This window comes from Nematostella vectensis, chromosome 7, assembly GCF_932526225.1.
Source record: "Nematostella vectensis chromosome 7, jaNemVect1.1, whole genome shotgun sequence".
In the NCBI taxonomy this organism is placed as follows: domain Eukaryota; kingdom Metazoa; phylum Cnidaria; class Anthozoa; order Actiniaria; family Edwardsiidae; genus Nematostella; species Nematostella vectensis.
Genome location: NC_064040.1, coordinates 12,462,564 through 12,479,693, shown reverse-complemented (window position 1 = coordinate 12,479,693; position 17,130 = coordinate 12,462,564). Strand labels below are relative to the sequence as shown.

Sequence of the window (17,130 nt, the reverse complement as noted above, 5' to 3'; positions counted from 1 at the left end):
GACGTGGAGGACTGGGGGCGAAATTGTAACACAGGAAACCCATACTAGAGAAACACAGTAGCCCCAAAGAGAAAGTGCGTGATTAGAAGAAAGAACTAGAGAGTGACGGAGATAGTGACGGCGTTTTGGGGATAGGGGACGACTTTACCAATGGAGGGAAAGGTTCGTCAATAGCATTTCACTGCAAATGGGGTCTTGTTCTAATGGGAAAAACTATGTATGCTTTGCACTTTTGAGGCTATGGATGGGATGGATGTCAAAACGTTTTTATACAACCAAATACACATGTGTATGTATAAAATTGACTCGCAATGACTCACTTGTGCCGTTTATTACTCGGCCGAGTTTGAAGCCATTCGGCAGGGATTTCACAGGGTTACCGAGTTTTTTCTCCCCAACTACACAGCCGTTAGGTTTCCCTGCTAGCAGAGGCCTCTTTTCTCTGTATTTCGCTGGGCTGGCGTTCGCAAGGAAAAGAGACCTCTGCCATGGGTCGAAACTGTTTTCGTTGCGCATGCGTGAGCGTTTCTAAGGACCGCATGACGTGCCAAAACCCGTACCATCGCGCGAAAGCCGTCAATATGCTAATTTTTGTCGCAAATTATGAATCAAACTCCGGTTAGTTCTCCTCTTCAAAAAACAAAAAACAAACAAACAACTGTTCAATTTCAATCACCTAAAACGTCACTAAAAAAATCGAACAGCAAACACAGCAAAGACGAGTTTTATCTTGTTTGTGGGATAAATTCCAAGACATCTAGGCAGGCGATTTTCTTCAATGTAAATATCGCACAGTTGGACTCGAAGAAAATGTTACAAAATTTTTTGGTGAACTTAGATCAGCTAATTCTAGAAGAATATACAAAAGCTGTAAACGGTAGATTGACTCGTTAGTCAAACGAGAGAAAATTCTGAATGAAGACAAGGCATTGAATGGCTTCTTTTATAATTCGTCGCGTGATATTTCTACGGAGGACGCCGTTTCGAATGCGGACTTATTATCCCACAGCGGATATACGCTTCACGCATGCGCTAGTCATTGAGGGCTCAAATACTGGCCAGTAATTAATGAACGGAGCATGCGCTCTGGATCTCCCGTCCACGATCGTGGACGGCGGTTTGATCAAAGAAACTTGCGACCCATGGCAGAGGTATCTTTTCCACACGAACGCCAGCCAAGCGAAATACAGAGAAAAGAGGCCTCTGCTAGCAGGGAACCGTTAGGTTGATCGATTCACTTGTTTAGGCCAAGTAAAAATAAAAACATGTTAATCGTCCTGATAACATCAAAATAGGGAGCATGTGGTCCTTTATATTTATTTTTTCTCACTGGTTTATTAAAGATTTGTACGATTCATAAAGGAAATTCCCACGATGTTGCGAACGATAAAAAAAAAAGTAAGAAAAGCCTTGAAAACGAAACGTCTGCCTTTATTTTAGTGCCCAGGCACCGCAGCGCACGAAATTTGAACTTCTGAGGAATAAACAATAAAATTAAAATAAAAAATCAGCAGAAATAACTAAATAAAAAAAAAATTATTGCTTCGGGCGGGGACGAAAAAAAAGTCTTTTTTTACTTTGCCTTATGAGTCTGTTGCAACAAAATCAGTTACTGTTAGTACTCGAATAAGCGCCAACTATTTATAAGGACAACTATGAATAAGTGCCCACTCTGAATAAGCTCCCCGCCTAAACGTGCAAGAAGTAAAAATTCTCCAAAAACCAGAGCAAAACTAGTCGCCCTTACAGCTGTTCTGGGCTAGCGTGACGCGTGACGATATTTTGTGATTCTTGTACTTTTTATCAGGATATGGACCGGACTTTGTAGTGGGACATGAACAAATGAATCAACACGCCCGGGGATCCAGCGTACTTTGCGGGCGCTCCCTAAGGTCACTTAGCATGATAAATAAGAGCCTATTCGAGCAATTACAGTTCACCCACAAATCCCCAAAGATCATTAAAGCGCATAGCATGTCTTCCTTATAATTAAATAAAACCAGACATTCTGAACCGAAATTTTCATTTTATTAACAGAAATTAAATAAAAAAAAAAACACGAGTAATTAAAGTCCCAAGCAAGACGGGTTTAGTTGAGCACGTACCTAGAAGACAAATCAACACAACATTCGTGAGCGTGAGGACGTATTTCGGGAGGTTTTACTGGGAAGGGGGGTAGAAGTACTATGTTGGGGTGAGACAAGGGATTCGGGCAGCGAACGCAGCAAAATATGGTGTGAAGAAAATATTTTTGTTATTAAACGGTGCGACGCTCGATCCTTTTCTCAAGCATGTCCTCCGTTCATTGCGACTTGTCACGTTAGATTTTTAAGGACACTTTAATAAATTTGTTGCGGTATATTTGATCACGGATCACATCTTGCTGTGGTCTGTAGCGCCAGCAAGGTTATAGCCTCAATTGTAATAATCCCGCAAATGTATTAAGATTTTAATAGCAAATGTAAGAAATCCGCAAATTTAAAATGGTTAAACACGCAAATGTAATAGAAAAGTTATTTTCAGTCAGGCGCCGTTAGTTTTAAGCCTATTATGGACAATAATTGGTAAACCCAGGATGTGAAAGTGGTCAATTTTTATATCGTATGATTTTTCTATTGTGCCATAAATCATTACAGATTCGAGGGGTTAAATAACGCATCTATTTTTCTAAAATATTTATAAACTTTATTCTAAAATATTTTAACAAGTTTACGGAAAAGAAACGATAGCTCTAAGGTCTTCGGCAACTACCGCAATTAGGAATATAATAGCATATTCCAAATGTGGCAATATTATATATTATACAGTATACTATATAATATATATACTATCCGCGAACTTGTTATTTTATTTTTTGATTTATTTGTTATTGCTTTAATCACAATTGCAGAGAAAAGGAACAAGCGGTTGTTGGCGAACGCCAACGACCGCTAGTTTCCTTACTCTGCAAATTTCACCACATTTGTTATATGCTATCTTATTTCTATTTGCTGTGGTCGCTGAAGACCTTTTTTTTTTCTTTCTCGTTAATATTTTAGAAAAAAAAATCATACGATATAAGAATTGATGATGCTGGATTTATAAATTATTGTGCATAATGGGCTTAAAACTGAAGGTGCCTGGATAAAAAATATTTTTATAATTTCTTTCATAACATTATTACATTTGCGGGTAAAACCTTATTACATTTGCGGATAATTATTACATTTGCGGGCGCTACATGCTCCACTGTGAAGTTGGTCTTATTTTTGTGCCTTCGCTGTTATAATCCAGCACTGGGAAATTGAGGTAGTCATTCCCATTTCTGCTCCACAACGCTTCACACATACAAAACTGTTCTTTCAAACTAAATCTCAAGCACGTCCAAAGGCCACACCCAGATCAACCCCATTCAATGGCGGACGTAAACCTACAATATTTAATGATAATTTCTACATGGTTCCACTATCATTTACAGCAATCTGACTAGACCAGTGATTAGATAAGGTATCTTGCTTAGTATCTAGCAAATTTACGGCTTTCTAGGCGGTTTGATCATAAGCGACCTTTAAATTGGATAACACCGCCCCTTGCAGTCCGATTCTTATAAATAGACTTTCAAGAGTGGAGGGCCTTCCTGCATTTAATCACAACGGTGATGAAATTGTGAATGATACTATGCCGTACCTTTGTTTCTTGAGACAGTAGAACGGCCTGTAGAGAGACTGATAAGTTAGCCATTATTTCAGCAATAATGGATAATCACACAGCAAGGAAACTAGACATAACAAGAACAATACTAAATGTTTTAAGACCTATACAGCTTGGTGCTACTGAAACACTTATGAGCAATGTAAGAGTTGGGGGAATAAAGACCAAGGGTTAGAAAACAAACTGTGCAACATTAGTTCTTTACCTCTTACATTTACCTTACTATTATCTCTTACACCACTGTAACAAAAATATACAACAGACGTCAAATACAATACCATAACAAGTCTTTTCTACCGTGACAATAAACATCATTTCATTCGGAGGTTCAGTATTCTTTCTGAGTTGGCTGGGTATGTAGTCTCACTGCCAAGAGGAGAAGAGCGCACAAAGCTCACACTGCTTGCCGGTGTTCCGTCTTAGTATCTGGATTCATCCTGTAATTGTTGTTCGAGGGATACTGGTCTGATATTGATGTAGAGATTGATAATCAATGCAATCATTGCATCGTCAGCTTGGCTGTTTCAGGCGACGATGGGAGAATAGCCTGTGGAATCAACTATCGGTCTTGTATTGCAAACTAGGTAGTGGAGTCACTCGATGACAACCAAAAATATGCGCAATTATAAGGGAAATATCCCAAGCTTTGCAAGCGTAGACAATTGAGCAACTGTCAAGTTGCCCGCAATAGTTGACCCACTAACTCTACCACCAAGCATAAGATATAGAAGATATACATCTATGGCGCACTGCGCACGCAATTTGCCGAGTTGCGCGCGACTCTTGTAGCTGAATACACTATGCGTATCTTTACTTGTAGAGGTTGCAGTTGAATGCTCGTATCTTTATTTCCTCATTGCTCTTCAAGCTGAGAAGTGGTTCACACATTGAGATATTACTGCATTTTATAATCCCATGCCGTAGGCCTAACTAAAGCTAAACAATTCTGACACTACACCTTGTTTCGGGAAACTTCAAACTAAAATAATTAAAAACGCCTTTGGGCCTTCAAGATTCCGTCGAATTTGGTGATGATTAGAGTCAGTGCTACATCCGCTTCGTTGCAGTCGTAAGGGTAGAGTCTCCAATTGTGTCATCGCTGATAATCTATACATCCGAGTTTATGTGCTGGTAAAATTTTTAGAGTTTCGTCGTCGTTTATTAAGTAAAAACCTCTCAATACATCCGTAAAGTATAAGGATTGACTCGTATCTACCCCAGAGGGTTCAACATGATTAGCGTTTTCTCCACCGCGTTGATTGTTCCAAGTGTCCGTGACCATTGCTAAAATAATCCTACTGTATGTATATTTATTCCATGGTTTCAAGTTCGAATCTTTGTCCGTTTTTGGCTTGCAGTCCGTTTACAGTTTCAATCTTCTATATACGCGTCCGTCTTTAGCTTGTTTCTTGGTACTGCATGTCCGTTTGGCTTGAATCTTCGTACTGCAGTCCGTTAATAGATGCAATCTTCTTAATACGCGTCAGTCTTTAGCTTGTTTTTTTTTTTGGTACTGCATGTCTGTTTGGCTTGAATCTTCGTACTGCAGTCCGTTTATAGATTCAATCTTCTTAATTCTCGTCAGTCTTTAGCTTGTTTCTTGGTACTGCATGTCTGCTTGGCTTGAATCTTCGTGCTGCAAGTCCGTTTATAGATTCAATCTCCTTAATACGCGTCCGTTTTCAACTTGATCCTTGGTAATGCATGTCCGTTTGGCTTGAATGTTCGTTCTGTAGTCCGTTTTTAGCTTTAACCTTGGTAATGCATGTCCGTTTTTAGCTTCAATCTTCGTGCTGCAATTCCGTTTTTAGTTTTGTTTATAGCTTGAAACTTGGTACTGTTTTTTTAACTTGACTGTTTGCTTGAAACTTTGTATTTTTTCCCGCAAGAGTTCAGCCTGGTTAAAACTGAAGACAATAAAATTGGAAAAAAATATTTCGCAAAATAATGCACTGGATAGAAATCTTATTCCGCAAACTTTAGAAATCAGCGTGAGTTCCATTCTTGAGATGATAGCGATGATACGAAGATCAATACGACTGAAAATGCACGAGTCAGCGACTGAAAGTTCGGATGATGTGTGTCTTGGCAATTAAAAGTGTCCGTAGATCAGTAAAGAGGGGCGGTTGGGGACGTAATCATTCAGTATCGCCTCACGGGCCCACCCCTCTGGGGCGCACCCTTGTACGGGTCGAACCTCGCGTCTGCTCCGCCAGAGTGCCTTCGGTCCGCTGGTGCTCCGCTATACACTCCCCTCGCATTCGGGATTTGCATGGTTGGGACCTGGGCCCACGCTGGTGGGGCAGAGTCACGTGGATACTGCTGCACGGCACGTGACCTGTCGTCGATAGTCGAGCGTGTTGTAATCTGCAAAGAAGGTGCTGGTTGGCGGGAGTCCTGAGCACCCCACCCCCCACGGGGCGGCGCAGTGTCACGTGCGACGACGGTGCGTTCACGCGGCTCGTAGCCGTGCGCACGTGGCGCGGCACGTGCAGCGGGTGCTGTCTTGGATTCTCGAGCGCGCATACGAGCTGCGATGATCTCCTGGTCGGCGCCGCGGGCGTCACGCCAGTCACGCTTGGTCTCCGCCTCCACAATGTCACGGTGACTAGCCTCCGCAGACATCGGTCTGAATCCACTGCCTCTCATGACGCCATCAGCGGCCATTGGGATGGGAACCCCCCTTGCTGCAACGGGTATAGGTGGTCTGCTGTCCCGGGGGTCCCCCTGCCTCCAGTCTGCACTACCGCGGTGACCAAATCCATACTCCAAGCCTTTCTCCAGCTCTTGTCTGCCCACGCCGGCTGTGCCACCTAAAATACCGCCGACCCCAGCCCGCTCCAGCAGGATGGATAAGCTCTTCTGGTGGTCCACAGCAGCTGGGATTCCTGGTCCTGCTGGTGGCCACGCCTTGGAGCGCTCGCTGTGACTGCGTGAGTGCGAGTCTTTGCTGCTACGTCGGTCCTTGTCGCTGTCACTATGGGAGCCGTGGCGGCTGTGCTCCTTCTTTGACCGGTGCGTATCGTCTCTGCTCCGTGATTTTTCGTCACGATGTCCTTTGCTATCGCGTCGATCCGCAGGGACATCTCGCCTGGCATCCACGCGTCTCTCGCGAGCGTTCACGTCACCGCCAAAGAAGTCACGTGCTCTTCCCTTCTCGTCTGGCCTAGCGCTCCCGACAGCCGGCCTCTTGGGGTCGTGCCAGTACCCAGCTCTCTGACCGCCGTCATCTTCGTACGCGCTGCCAGGTCTCTTAGTCCCGCGACGCTCACGCTCCAGTCGCTCCATGTCCATTCTCTGCCGCGTCGTCTCTCGTGCAATACGCTCACGTTCGATGCGTTCACGCTCGATCCTTTCACGCTCCACGCGTTGGAGTCTCTCGCGTTCGGCACGTTCCCGTTCCAGCCTTTCGCGTTCGAGCACTTCACGTTCACGGCGCTCACGCTCAAGACGTTCACGTTCTTCGCGTTCACGACGTTCACGCAACACTCGTAGCCTCTCTAGTTCGCGGCGCCGCTCGAGCTCCCGTTGTAGCCTAGCTCTTTCCTCCTCCTGCCTTCTTCGTTGTTCCCGCATGTACTCCAGACGACGCCTCTCCCGTTCTCTTTCGCGCTCTCTCTCACGTTCCCGCTCTAAGGCGCGTTCACGAGCGATACGTTCACGCTCGCGGCGAATCCTGTCCTGACGTTCCTTCTCTCGAGCATCTCGCACCTCCCGAGCCTTGGCTTGTCTCTGGCGCTCCGTCCTCTGACGTCGGATCTCGTCCAGTGACTTGACAGGTGAGTCATCCGAGCTGTTACTGCCTTTTTGTGACCGGGACTTGCCATCTTTAGACGCAGGTGACTTGGATTTGGCGGAAGTTGTCTGCTCGGTCTTGTCGGGTTCTTTACCCTCGTCCTCTTTCTTCTCTGCGTCGTCCTTAGGCTCCTCCTTCACCTTGATCTCCTCCTTTTTAATTTCGGCCTTCTCGCTCTTTTTGGTCTCATCCTTTTTCACGTCTTCTTTTTTAGCGGCGCTTCCTACAATTCAGCATTAGTGACAAAACAAATGCTTGAGAACAGATGGCAAGCTTGCTCTAGGGCATAGATCTAGGGTGTCATCAGTAAACTGTCGTTGTGTTAAATCTAACTACTCTTTCCATGTAAATATAAGAGAGACACCCCTGCCGAGATATGTGTTCCATGCAAGCTATAACGGAAAAAAGGCTACTAGTAAAGACAATAACAGGCAAGGAGACACAAAAGGCTAATGGAAGATAACCAGGAAACACATAGGGATGTGAATGAAGTAAAGACTGTTGTGACGACTGGCTTTTGCTAATATGTACATAGTATCACGATGAAGAGTTAGAGGAGGCTAATTAACTGAGTCACACAAACTATCCATTTCCATCGTCTTACTGAACAAACACGTACAAGCTTCAAACTCTAGCAACACAAACAAGACTCTAGGGGCACGTCTAAAGTGAAAGGGTCATTCAAACCTGACTAGGTGCAAGACACGCTCAGGCAGCATGCCTAGTCGAAAGATGGGTATGAAACATGATAATGCGCGTAAGGTGCCCTGAGGTAGCCATCAAACAAGTGGCGAATAAGGAACATTGTAAGCAACTAGGCTCACATCTAGTGGAAGAAAGGGTAAAGCTCTCACCTGATCTCGTCTCTCTACCCTTACTCGCCGGTTTACTTGGTGTTTTAGCTGATGGCTTTTTGCCCTTGTCTGCAGCTTTCTTGTCCTCTGTTTTTTTCTCAGCAGATCCTGGGTGAGCATAAAAGATATAGTGAAGGCTAATGCAACGGAGACCAATTTATTAGCAAATACTACTACTCTGACTTTTTCTACTTTCTGACTTTTTCTGACAATTAGATAACTGGGGGCACAGCCAATTTAATTTCCTGGTAATTTCCTGATAATTTTAGGGGGGAAAAACCTATGGGCACTACAGCACTATGATAAAATTCCCTAAAATTTGGTTATGAATTAAGTACACTAGACACATTTTCCAGTATGGGGGCAAAATGCTACAATATCGAAACAATATCTCAATGTTGAAACAATTTTGCATATCATGATCACGTAAAGACACATGTAGGGAACTGTGTAGGTCTGATGGTAGTACGGATTTGGTCGTAAGACTGCTTGGTTAGGATGAACTTTATGAACAGTCGAAATTTTGCATGCAGCCGGTTAGGCGCACAACATTCCAAATGAAACATTCCAGATGAAAATGTAGGAAAAAAGCACATGCTCAATTAAATTGTTAGCTGTTTTCATACGGATTGCACTGCAGCTACGAAAATGATTGTTGCCTGAATTCCCCCTTTTATTGGGAAACGTAATTCATTCTTATTTTTTTTTCTACATTTCAATCTTATGTCATAACTCGATGCCACTTTAACGAACAGTCTCCAGTAAGGATATTAAAAGGTTTTTCATAAGTTTAGAAGTTCCTAAATAGACAAATTGATATTTACCTTTCTTGTCAGCTGCTTTGCCAGGTGTTTTCTTGCTAGCTGATCCTTGAGTCTGAGAAACGCGGTCTCCCTTAGCCTGAAATGATTGTATTAAATTTAAAAAAGATGTGAGACTTTTGAAAGGACGTGAACATATATGATAATTATATGAAAATTTCTGGATAACAAATTAAAGGGGAAATAAATGCTGCATTTGAACCCGGCCTTTACATTTGTACAATGGCAAGAGTTTCCTGATTATTACATTCTTAGGAATCATTTTAGCCCACATGGTAAGAAGAGCAAAAAGACTGTCAGATGTTTATGAACAAAAACACCTAATATTTGTCAGGTTTTAGTTCTGATTGATGAAAAAGTATGCATAACACAATCTGCAACAAATTCAACTAAGGAATGCCTTAGATAGACTGGGGTTTCATAAAGTTTCAGAGTTGGCAGTGGAGATTGATAAGTAGGGAGTGGAAGTTATTTTATTTCTTTAGTTCAAATAAAACCCAAATAAACTAATCTTTAAATCTTTAAAGTAACCGGAATTAGATGGAAAACAGCTAGCAGTTCCATCGGCTGCCAAGGCCTAATGAAGCCCCTGACAGGACTCACTCTGTCAACAGTGATAGCGCGGCCATGCAGCTCTGTGCGATGCAAGTGCTGGATGCACTTGGCGGCCTCCTCACTAGTTGTCATGGTAACAAGACCAAAGCATTGTGCACCCGGAGCCTTGGAATTGGTCACAATCTTTGCTCCTACAACCTGTAAGCAAACAAACAGGGAAAAAAGGGTCAGCATTTGGGCATTTAGTTTTAAGTCTGTTGAGCGGCAATGTCACCAGTTTACAGTACGCCCAATCGGCTATGTAACATTTTTTCATGATTTTTAATGGAACACGTGGAAAATATATCAAAATTGTATAAGCATTGTGTATACTGGAGGTTTCTTTGAGGATTTGACTGATAATTTAAAGTGGATGGCCTGTTAAATAGCGCAGATTCTAATAGATTCTTTTGTCTCTTGTCAGTTGAGTTTTTTCCCAGCAGTTCTTACCTTGCCATACTGACTAAACCTTGTCTTCAGGTCAGCAGCTCTAGTTATAGAGGACAGGTTTGCAACCCACAGGCTTTTGCCCCCCTCCTTCTTGTCCTTGGTGGGCGTGGCCTTGGCGGGCGTGGCCTTGGCAGGCGTGGCCTTGGCCGGGGTCTTTTTGCTATCCGGTGTCTTTTTGCCATCAGGGGTCTTCTTTGTATCTGAGGGCTTCTTTGAGTCGGTCTTTTTAGTTGAGTCTTTACTTTCTTCCTTTTCATCACTGATGATAGAGATACTGTAGTTTAGTGAAATGATCCATAAAAAAAGTCTTTTATACTGCTGGAAATCCCACATAAATGCAGGGGTTTCAGTAGGCCCCGGCAGCCGGCGGAAGCGCCAGCCATTTTCAACCGAGCCCTGGCTACTTTTTTTTTAATGTCGACTTTTTATTTGAACTAAAAAGATAAAATAACTTCCACTCCCTACTTATCAATCTCCACCGCCAACTCTGAAAGTTGATTTTTTTAAAGATTGTGTAAGCAACATAACAACGGAAAGTTCTTAATGTCTCTAGCACCTAGGGATTTAGATTAAGAATAAGAAATACTCCATGAAATGGGTTAGTTATATATCTAACAACAATTTGCAGTTGAGGGAATCCAAATAGAAATAAGTAAAAAATACTACAGAGAAGTCAAAGTAAGCTGGAAATTGACTTAATTTGGGTTCCTTTGCATCAGGTAGGTCTAGGATTTTGACAAACATACCTAGCTTTGTCTGCTTTGGCCTTCTTATTGTCATCGACCTCAGCCTTGGTAGCAGACTCTTCCTTCTCTTCTGTGCTTTCATCTTTGGATTTGTCTAAACAAAAATCAAATCCTTAATGGTGGGTTTCACTAATCAATATTCCATTTTATCCCATTAAGTTGCTCCAATCCAGGGAAGCATAATGTTGACTGTATATTTATGGATAAAGAATAAATGGCAGACACATCCTCCATGCAATACTGCCTAAGTCATTATTTGACTGTTATAACAAAGGTGAAAGTTGAGAATTTTCCGGACAAACCATGGGGCTCTGAGCTCACTAACTGTATAATAAAGTTTTTGTTACGCAACATGGTATGCAAAGCAACAGAAAACTTGCATATCTTAAACATACATACCTTCTTTATTTGGGGCACTCTTTGCTGGAGTCTGCACATCTTTCAAGTCTTCATCCAGATCATCCTGCACGTCATCCGTGTGAACGAACAAGGAGACAGAGAGACCATTCTCCTTGGACAAATCCGCCTCTGAGGTGTCCATACTAGCAGCTGTGTCATCCTGGTTGATATCACCACTGTTGCTGCCTTCTAAACTCAGGTCTACTGCATCTTCAGGGAAGCTAGAATCCTTTACCTCTAAGCTGAGGAAATCCTCTGCTTTGGAAGCTGCAATTGAAATTAAATAAGTTAGGGAAGCTAATCACCATTGGGATACAAGATTTTAATCGTGGTGTTTTTTTAAGGGAAGAATAACAGACAAACACAAGAAAATTGAAATCCAGAAGCATATACCCTACAGAGCATCACCATGTCAACTGTGTCACTAAGGCTCTTTGTGTGAGCTCAAACGATCAAGACTTATAATTTTCATAGCTTTAGTTTTCTCAACAAATACAGAAACACCAGCATAAAGGTAAGCATTTCTCTCTTCCCCAAGTTAAACAAACATGAAACATCAATAGTACCTGCAGAATCTTTCTCCTCTTGTGATTCTGTGGCCTATAGGTAAAACAATACAAAGACATTAGACTCAAGTCAAATAATATTCTATGTTTAGCATATTTAAGGTACTACCGGAGGCTATTTCCCGGAAATTGTTTACCAAGTTTGAGCTGTGATATCTTCTACACAAAAAGCTGAATTCCTTTGAAACTTCAGGACAAGTTTAAGAAGTTATTCAGGTTTATAGGAAAAATATTTTCGAGTCAATCTGTGGGAAAATGTGAAATCTGATACACGCAATCTGCGAGCCAGGCGAACTTGTCAAATTTCGACTTTGTGGTGAATTTCTCCGCGACTATGCAAGCTATCGATATAAAAATTGGTAAGCACCTTCCTTAGTTATTTTAAAAAAAATCTAGCCGGAGTGCGACACAAAATATTCATTTGAATTTTGGGGGGGGGGGGCGAAATAAGAATGATGATTGAAAAAAATTGAATATCAACCGGCATTCGAAGAGAATTTCTTTGATGATGTCGCACTCCGTTGAGAATTTAGATTTTGCAGTATTCTCGCTTGTCTTAAAATTTCGTGCAGAAATATTTAAACGCTAGTAAAATAGCTTGAACCAAACTTTGCTACAAATGTGTTGTGATGCTTCTTCAGGAGATTAAAGCAAGATTTTTCGCTGAAATATTTCGGGAATTGTGTCTTCGTTTGTAGTCTGTTGTGTCAGCATGTTCGTGAGCCCGTGAAACTTAAACAGAGGTAACTAGCCTTATTTTTCGCTCTATATGGTCCTATACACCTTATATGGTCGAGCTACAGCATGCTTTGTTTGGCGGGAAACTGACTTGGTGTGAATGGATGGTTTGCTCAGTTTGTAGCATGTGACACAAGACCTCTTATTACTGTACATCGAAAACAAACGGACAGATTAAAGCAACACATAGAATTGTGGTTCTGCAATTTGCTTTGTCAGTTCGTGGTGTTTTGGCTGGACTACGATTTCGCTTTGAACCACGCAAACTGAAAAGCTACCTACACTAGGAAGTCTTGCCCTCTGAGCTTCCTAGCGGGAAGATGCGGGTTTCGATCGTTTAGTCGGTTTATTTCAGAGAGTGGTGAAGTTAAAAGGTCGGTGAAATGCTTCGAATGAACCCATAAAAGCCAAAATCCTTCTTTGGTTTGAGTTCTATACTTGTAGAAGCTCGAGTGAAACTTGAGCGGCAAGGCGAATGACGAAAATAAATTCGCTTTTTCGAACATAATTAAAGGGCGGAATTTCTTGAAAATCGGCGACGATGAATATTTTAGTACGATCTTTGGTATGGATATACTTTTAGGCGATTTCCAGCCTAAACGATAACCTCCGGTATTACCTTAATGTTCTATATCTATCATTTATGATTATCAAACATTATTCTATATAACATTTGCACAGAAGTTTTATTTTAGGGTAATTAAAATTAGCTAAGAGATTTTAGTGGAAAATAAATCTGTTTGCTAGTTGGATACCCATACTTTTATCTATACTTTATCCATTTTGTTTATTTCATAAGGTAATTGCCCTAGATCATAAGAAACAGACAGCATTCTGACTTAGGAGAGTTGTCTAGGAGATGGCTACTCACATCAGGGGCTTCAGCCGCCATGGTAGCAACACCACTCATTTCTGTCTCATCTTTCTCAGCCTCTTCTTCCTTTTTGTTCTCTTCTTCCTGAGGCAACTCTTCTGATGGTCCTTCTGTATCTTCAGCTTCAAACTCTTCTGTTAGCTTCATAACAATGTCCTCACCATCAGGGGTATGTTTTTCCTTGGTCACTGGTTGCTGCTCCTCTTTTGGTTCATTAGTATCCTCTTCTATGTCCTCTCCCTATGAAATATCCAATCTATTTAGTTACATGCAAGGCAGTTTGTGGAAGTACTTACAGCAAATTTGTACAGTAATATTAACCCGTTCGCTCCCATACCGCCCTGAAACGACCGCCATGTTGAATTCTTGGAGACCCGATAGCGCTTGAAAATCGCAATATTTCCATTATTTTCTCGCTTTTAAAGCTTGGTAAAGGAAGATAATTAGAAAACCTGACATGATAGCTCTAGAGAGGATAATTACAGCCCGTGAGAGGATCGTTTTGTTAAAAAATGACGGGAAACAGTGCGTAAAGATATCAGAATTCATGCGGGATTCTGAAAGCGAGATCTAAATTTTGAAGACTCACAGTGGAGATTTTGCGTTTTTTCGAGAAGTACACTGCCTCTAGTCTGGTGAGAATGAATTATCTACCCACAAAAAATCTGCTGAATGGATAAAAGCTTCTTATTTTCGTGAAAAGATCTGTATAATGATATTTATTTTAGCTAAATAAGGCCGGGGTGAATTAAAAAAATTGACCACATGAATTTACATGGTTGCTCTCATCTCAAAATACTTCATTCCAGGAGGTCAAAATGGTACAACAATAACCTTTACTGGATCACATAACATCTGCTAGGAAACAAGGATGCCACAAAGGGTTTTTTAGATGGATTAACTCGAATATTTTGCATGTTACTTTGCTTCTTTGAGAAAGATATATTTGACTAACAAAATCCATGCAAACAATTTGAATCAATTCTATATTCCTCCCTTCTTTGTAAATAAAAATTAAGGAAAATCAACAATTAATCAATACTTTCAGTTGATTGTACATTGAAGATGTTGTGAACTGATTATGAGTTTAGGAAATCCACGGAAAGCACTAAGATTTTGTTCTCTAAACATAAAACCGATTTAGAAAGGTCAACTTTCGCTGTGTTCAGAACAAGCACTTTGAAACCGGAAACTCTGGTTGATAAAATGTCTTTGTTTTACCAGGTCTTGAAATCTTATCTGTGGAATAAACTCGTGGAATGTATTCAGGGATACTGTGAGTATTGATTTGTGTATTTATTAAAGAGGGATTTTGTCAAAAGAAGTTGTGTTTTGTTTCTTCGTGTTCACAAAATTGAACAAATTTGAATAAGCTTGATAAATAATAGTCTAGTTTTTTTATTTTCCTTGTTGTTTAAAGGTTAATTTGTACACCATCAGATTCCTCGTCTTTTCCTGAATAGGATGCATTATTTGTCTCGCAATTTACTGTGCATATGTGTTTTGCTTTCTGCTCGAGGGAATTTGCAAAACTTGTGAAAACTCCCAGGGAGAGAGTGATTCGCGTGCGCTTTTATCCCAGGAGCGAATGGGTTAAAAGAATATATATCATGCCAAAGAAAAGAACTGCTTTTATCAAGGTAAAACAAGATTTTATAAAAGTAAAGAGAATGCTTTCAACATTAACATCAGGGTTAACAGATGTTATCATCAATTAGATCCATGGAAATAATATCAAGTCATAAATATTACCGAAGCTGCACTGATAGCTAGGCTAACAGATGTGGGGTAGCTAAGAGCAACTGTGGTGACCAATGTCACGATGTCTTATTTGTCTTACCCCCTCTTCCATGTTCTCATCCACTTCCTCATTCTCCATTTCTAAAATGAAATAACACAAGTACATCAGCAAAAAAGTAATAAACAACCTCCTAGAAAGTTCTACAATACAACTTCAGAGAAATCTTCCCTTCCCCTTTATCAGATATTTGTACACAAAAGGTATTTATTGACTTTTACCCAATTTTACCAAATCAAACCCAACTGCACTTAATTGGATGTACAGTGCTCACGAATAATTTGTTTGCCAGTATTTAAACATCATAACTTTAGAGTAAAAGCAATCAGAGCTATACAGTTATAGAGTTATACTATATAGTGTTTGGTCAGGCTTTTAATTAATTGCTAGTGACATATATTCATAGTGAAATAATTCATACCACCACTCAACACAAAAATTGGGCAGAATTTTTTTCCAGTGTCTGGTTTATCTTTCTATATTCTACATTGAGATCCTGAATACTTGTGTACTTTGAATGTATATTTAAATTTTCTACATTTCACCCATATAGAGATCTCAAATTTTATAGTATCATACCAATATATTGTTAAAACAAAGGCTAAAAAAATCAGATGGACAACTTTGAGTTGATAACTTATAGAAATTCTCTCTGATAGGGAAAGTGAAACTCCTACATCAGACCTCCAACCCAGCTAAAAAACGCTCAAGAGCCGACAAAAGCAGAAAACACACAGAATATACAAGCAGGACTCTTATCTACAAAAATCAGAAATGCTGACAAGGGCAAGACAAGGACAAGAAGTATTATTTTTTATTTGAGATCGCATTAAAGGCGAGATGACATCAGACTTGTTTTTTTAAATATAATGAATGCTAGAGAAGAAATCGCCATTGGCATTAGCGTCCGTCAGTACTGGTGTATCATTACTAATTCCTTTTTCCCATAATAACTTACATGAAAAAAAACTGCACAAAACAAACAAAAAACATACCCTCTACGTTTCCCTCATCTTCCGCTTCTGCCAGCAAAGCCTGAAAAGAGAGAGAACGATTAATTTATAAAATCAGTCGCCATGTTTGTCGGATAGGCGAAGTAACTCGGCCGATCTCTCGCCTCAAATAAACAAACAAAATTTCCTCAAAAAACCTCAGTTACCTTCTGAAGTCTATCCACTAGAATAGCTTTGACTCCGGACTTCTCTAGACCTCGTTTTTCAAGTTCTTGTCGTAGATCTACGACTCTAAGCTCGTTGAGTTTCTTCCCTCCGACCAGCATCGCCGCCATGATGATGACTCGCGTCTCCGCATGTGCCAGGTTCTGAACTCCCGGATGAAGAAGCGCGCAAGGTGTACTGGGAACATGAAAAAAAATGGAATTAAAAAGCCCAAACTGTCGTGATCTCGTACCAGAACAATGAATACAATACACCAAAAACTGGAATTCGACTCTGCCAAAGAGTCGAAAGGCAGAGTCAAATTCCAGTTTTTGGTGTATTGGGATCATGAAAAATATGGCTACAGCAATGGAGACGTGGGACCCAAAACTCTAAATGTGAAGAAAGCTTTCTCAGTTTTGGAATGTTCATTGGGGGTAACAAAGTAAGACATTGTGCTCTTTTTCTGATTATTGGAAAGCTCACGTTGTGATCGGATTCCAAGCAAAACAGAACTGTTGATCGTGGATGGAAAAGGGAGTCTGTGGGGGGAGGGATAGGGGGGGGGGGGGGGGCGCATGACAGCGTCGCTCTCCGCGTCTGTGCAATATACAATATACACAGCGTGATGTGTAAGCTCGCGTTTC

At 41.1% G+C, this 17,130-nt stretch overlaps 1 protein-coding gene and 2 long non-coding RNA genes across 3 annotated transcripts; 2 read left to right on the top strand and 1 right to left on the bottom strand.

Moving 5' to 3' along the window:
• The first annotated feature begins 16 nt into the window (after positions 1-16).
• LOC125568384 lies at positions 17-2,227 on the top strand. Its single transcript, XR_007312314.1, has 2 exons — positions 17-413; positions 1,225-2,227. It is a non-coding gene; the product is annotated as an uncharacterized LOC125568384 (long non-coding RNA).
• Positions 2,228-4,519: 2,292 nt separating this feature from the next.
• LOC5510764 (SAFB-like transcription modulator) lies at positions 4,520-16,669 on the bottom strand. Its single transcript, XM_001631153.3, has 12 exons — positions 16,486-16,669; positions 16,322-16,361; positions 15,369-15,409; positions 13,526-13,768; positions 11,917-11,950; positions 11,351-11,617; positions 10,952-11,045; positions 10,206-10,464; positions 9,765-9,914; positions 9,165-9,240; positions 8,341-8,448; positions 4,520-7,709 (listed from the first exon to the last, which is right to left on the bottom strand). Exons 1-12 carry the CDS (start codon positions 16,612-16,614, stop codon positions 5,833-5,835), a joined length of 3,318 nt encoding a protein of 1,105 aa, XP_001631203.1. The 5' UTR covers positions 16,615-16,669; the 3' UTR covers positions 4,520-5,832.
• LOC116617319 lies at positions 14,979-16,175 on the top strand. Its single transcript, XR_004295716.2, has 2 exons — positions 14,979-15,168; positions 15,986-16,175. It is a non-coding gene; the product is annotated as an uncharacterized LOC116617319 (long non-coding RNA).
• Positions 16,670-17,130: the final 461 nt, after the last annotated feature.

Bases quoted from the DNA above. Each gene is read 5' to 3' on its own strand.
- LOC5510764 (XM_001631153.3), bottom strand. From the start codon at position 16,614: ATGGCGGCGATGCTGGTCGGAGGGAAGAAACTCAACGAGCTTAGAGTC. The intron at 11,951-13,525 runs GTGAGTAGCCAT...TTTTACCTATAG, and splicing joins TGGCGGCTGAAGCCCCTGAT to GCCACAGAATCACAAGAGGA. The intron at 9,241-9,764 runs GTGAGTCCTGTC...CAATCATTTCAG, and splicing joins GCGCTATCACTGTTGACAGA to GCTAAGGGAGACCGCGTTTC.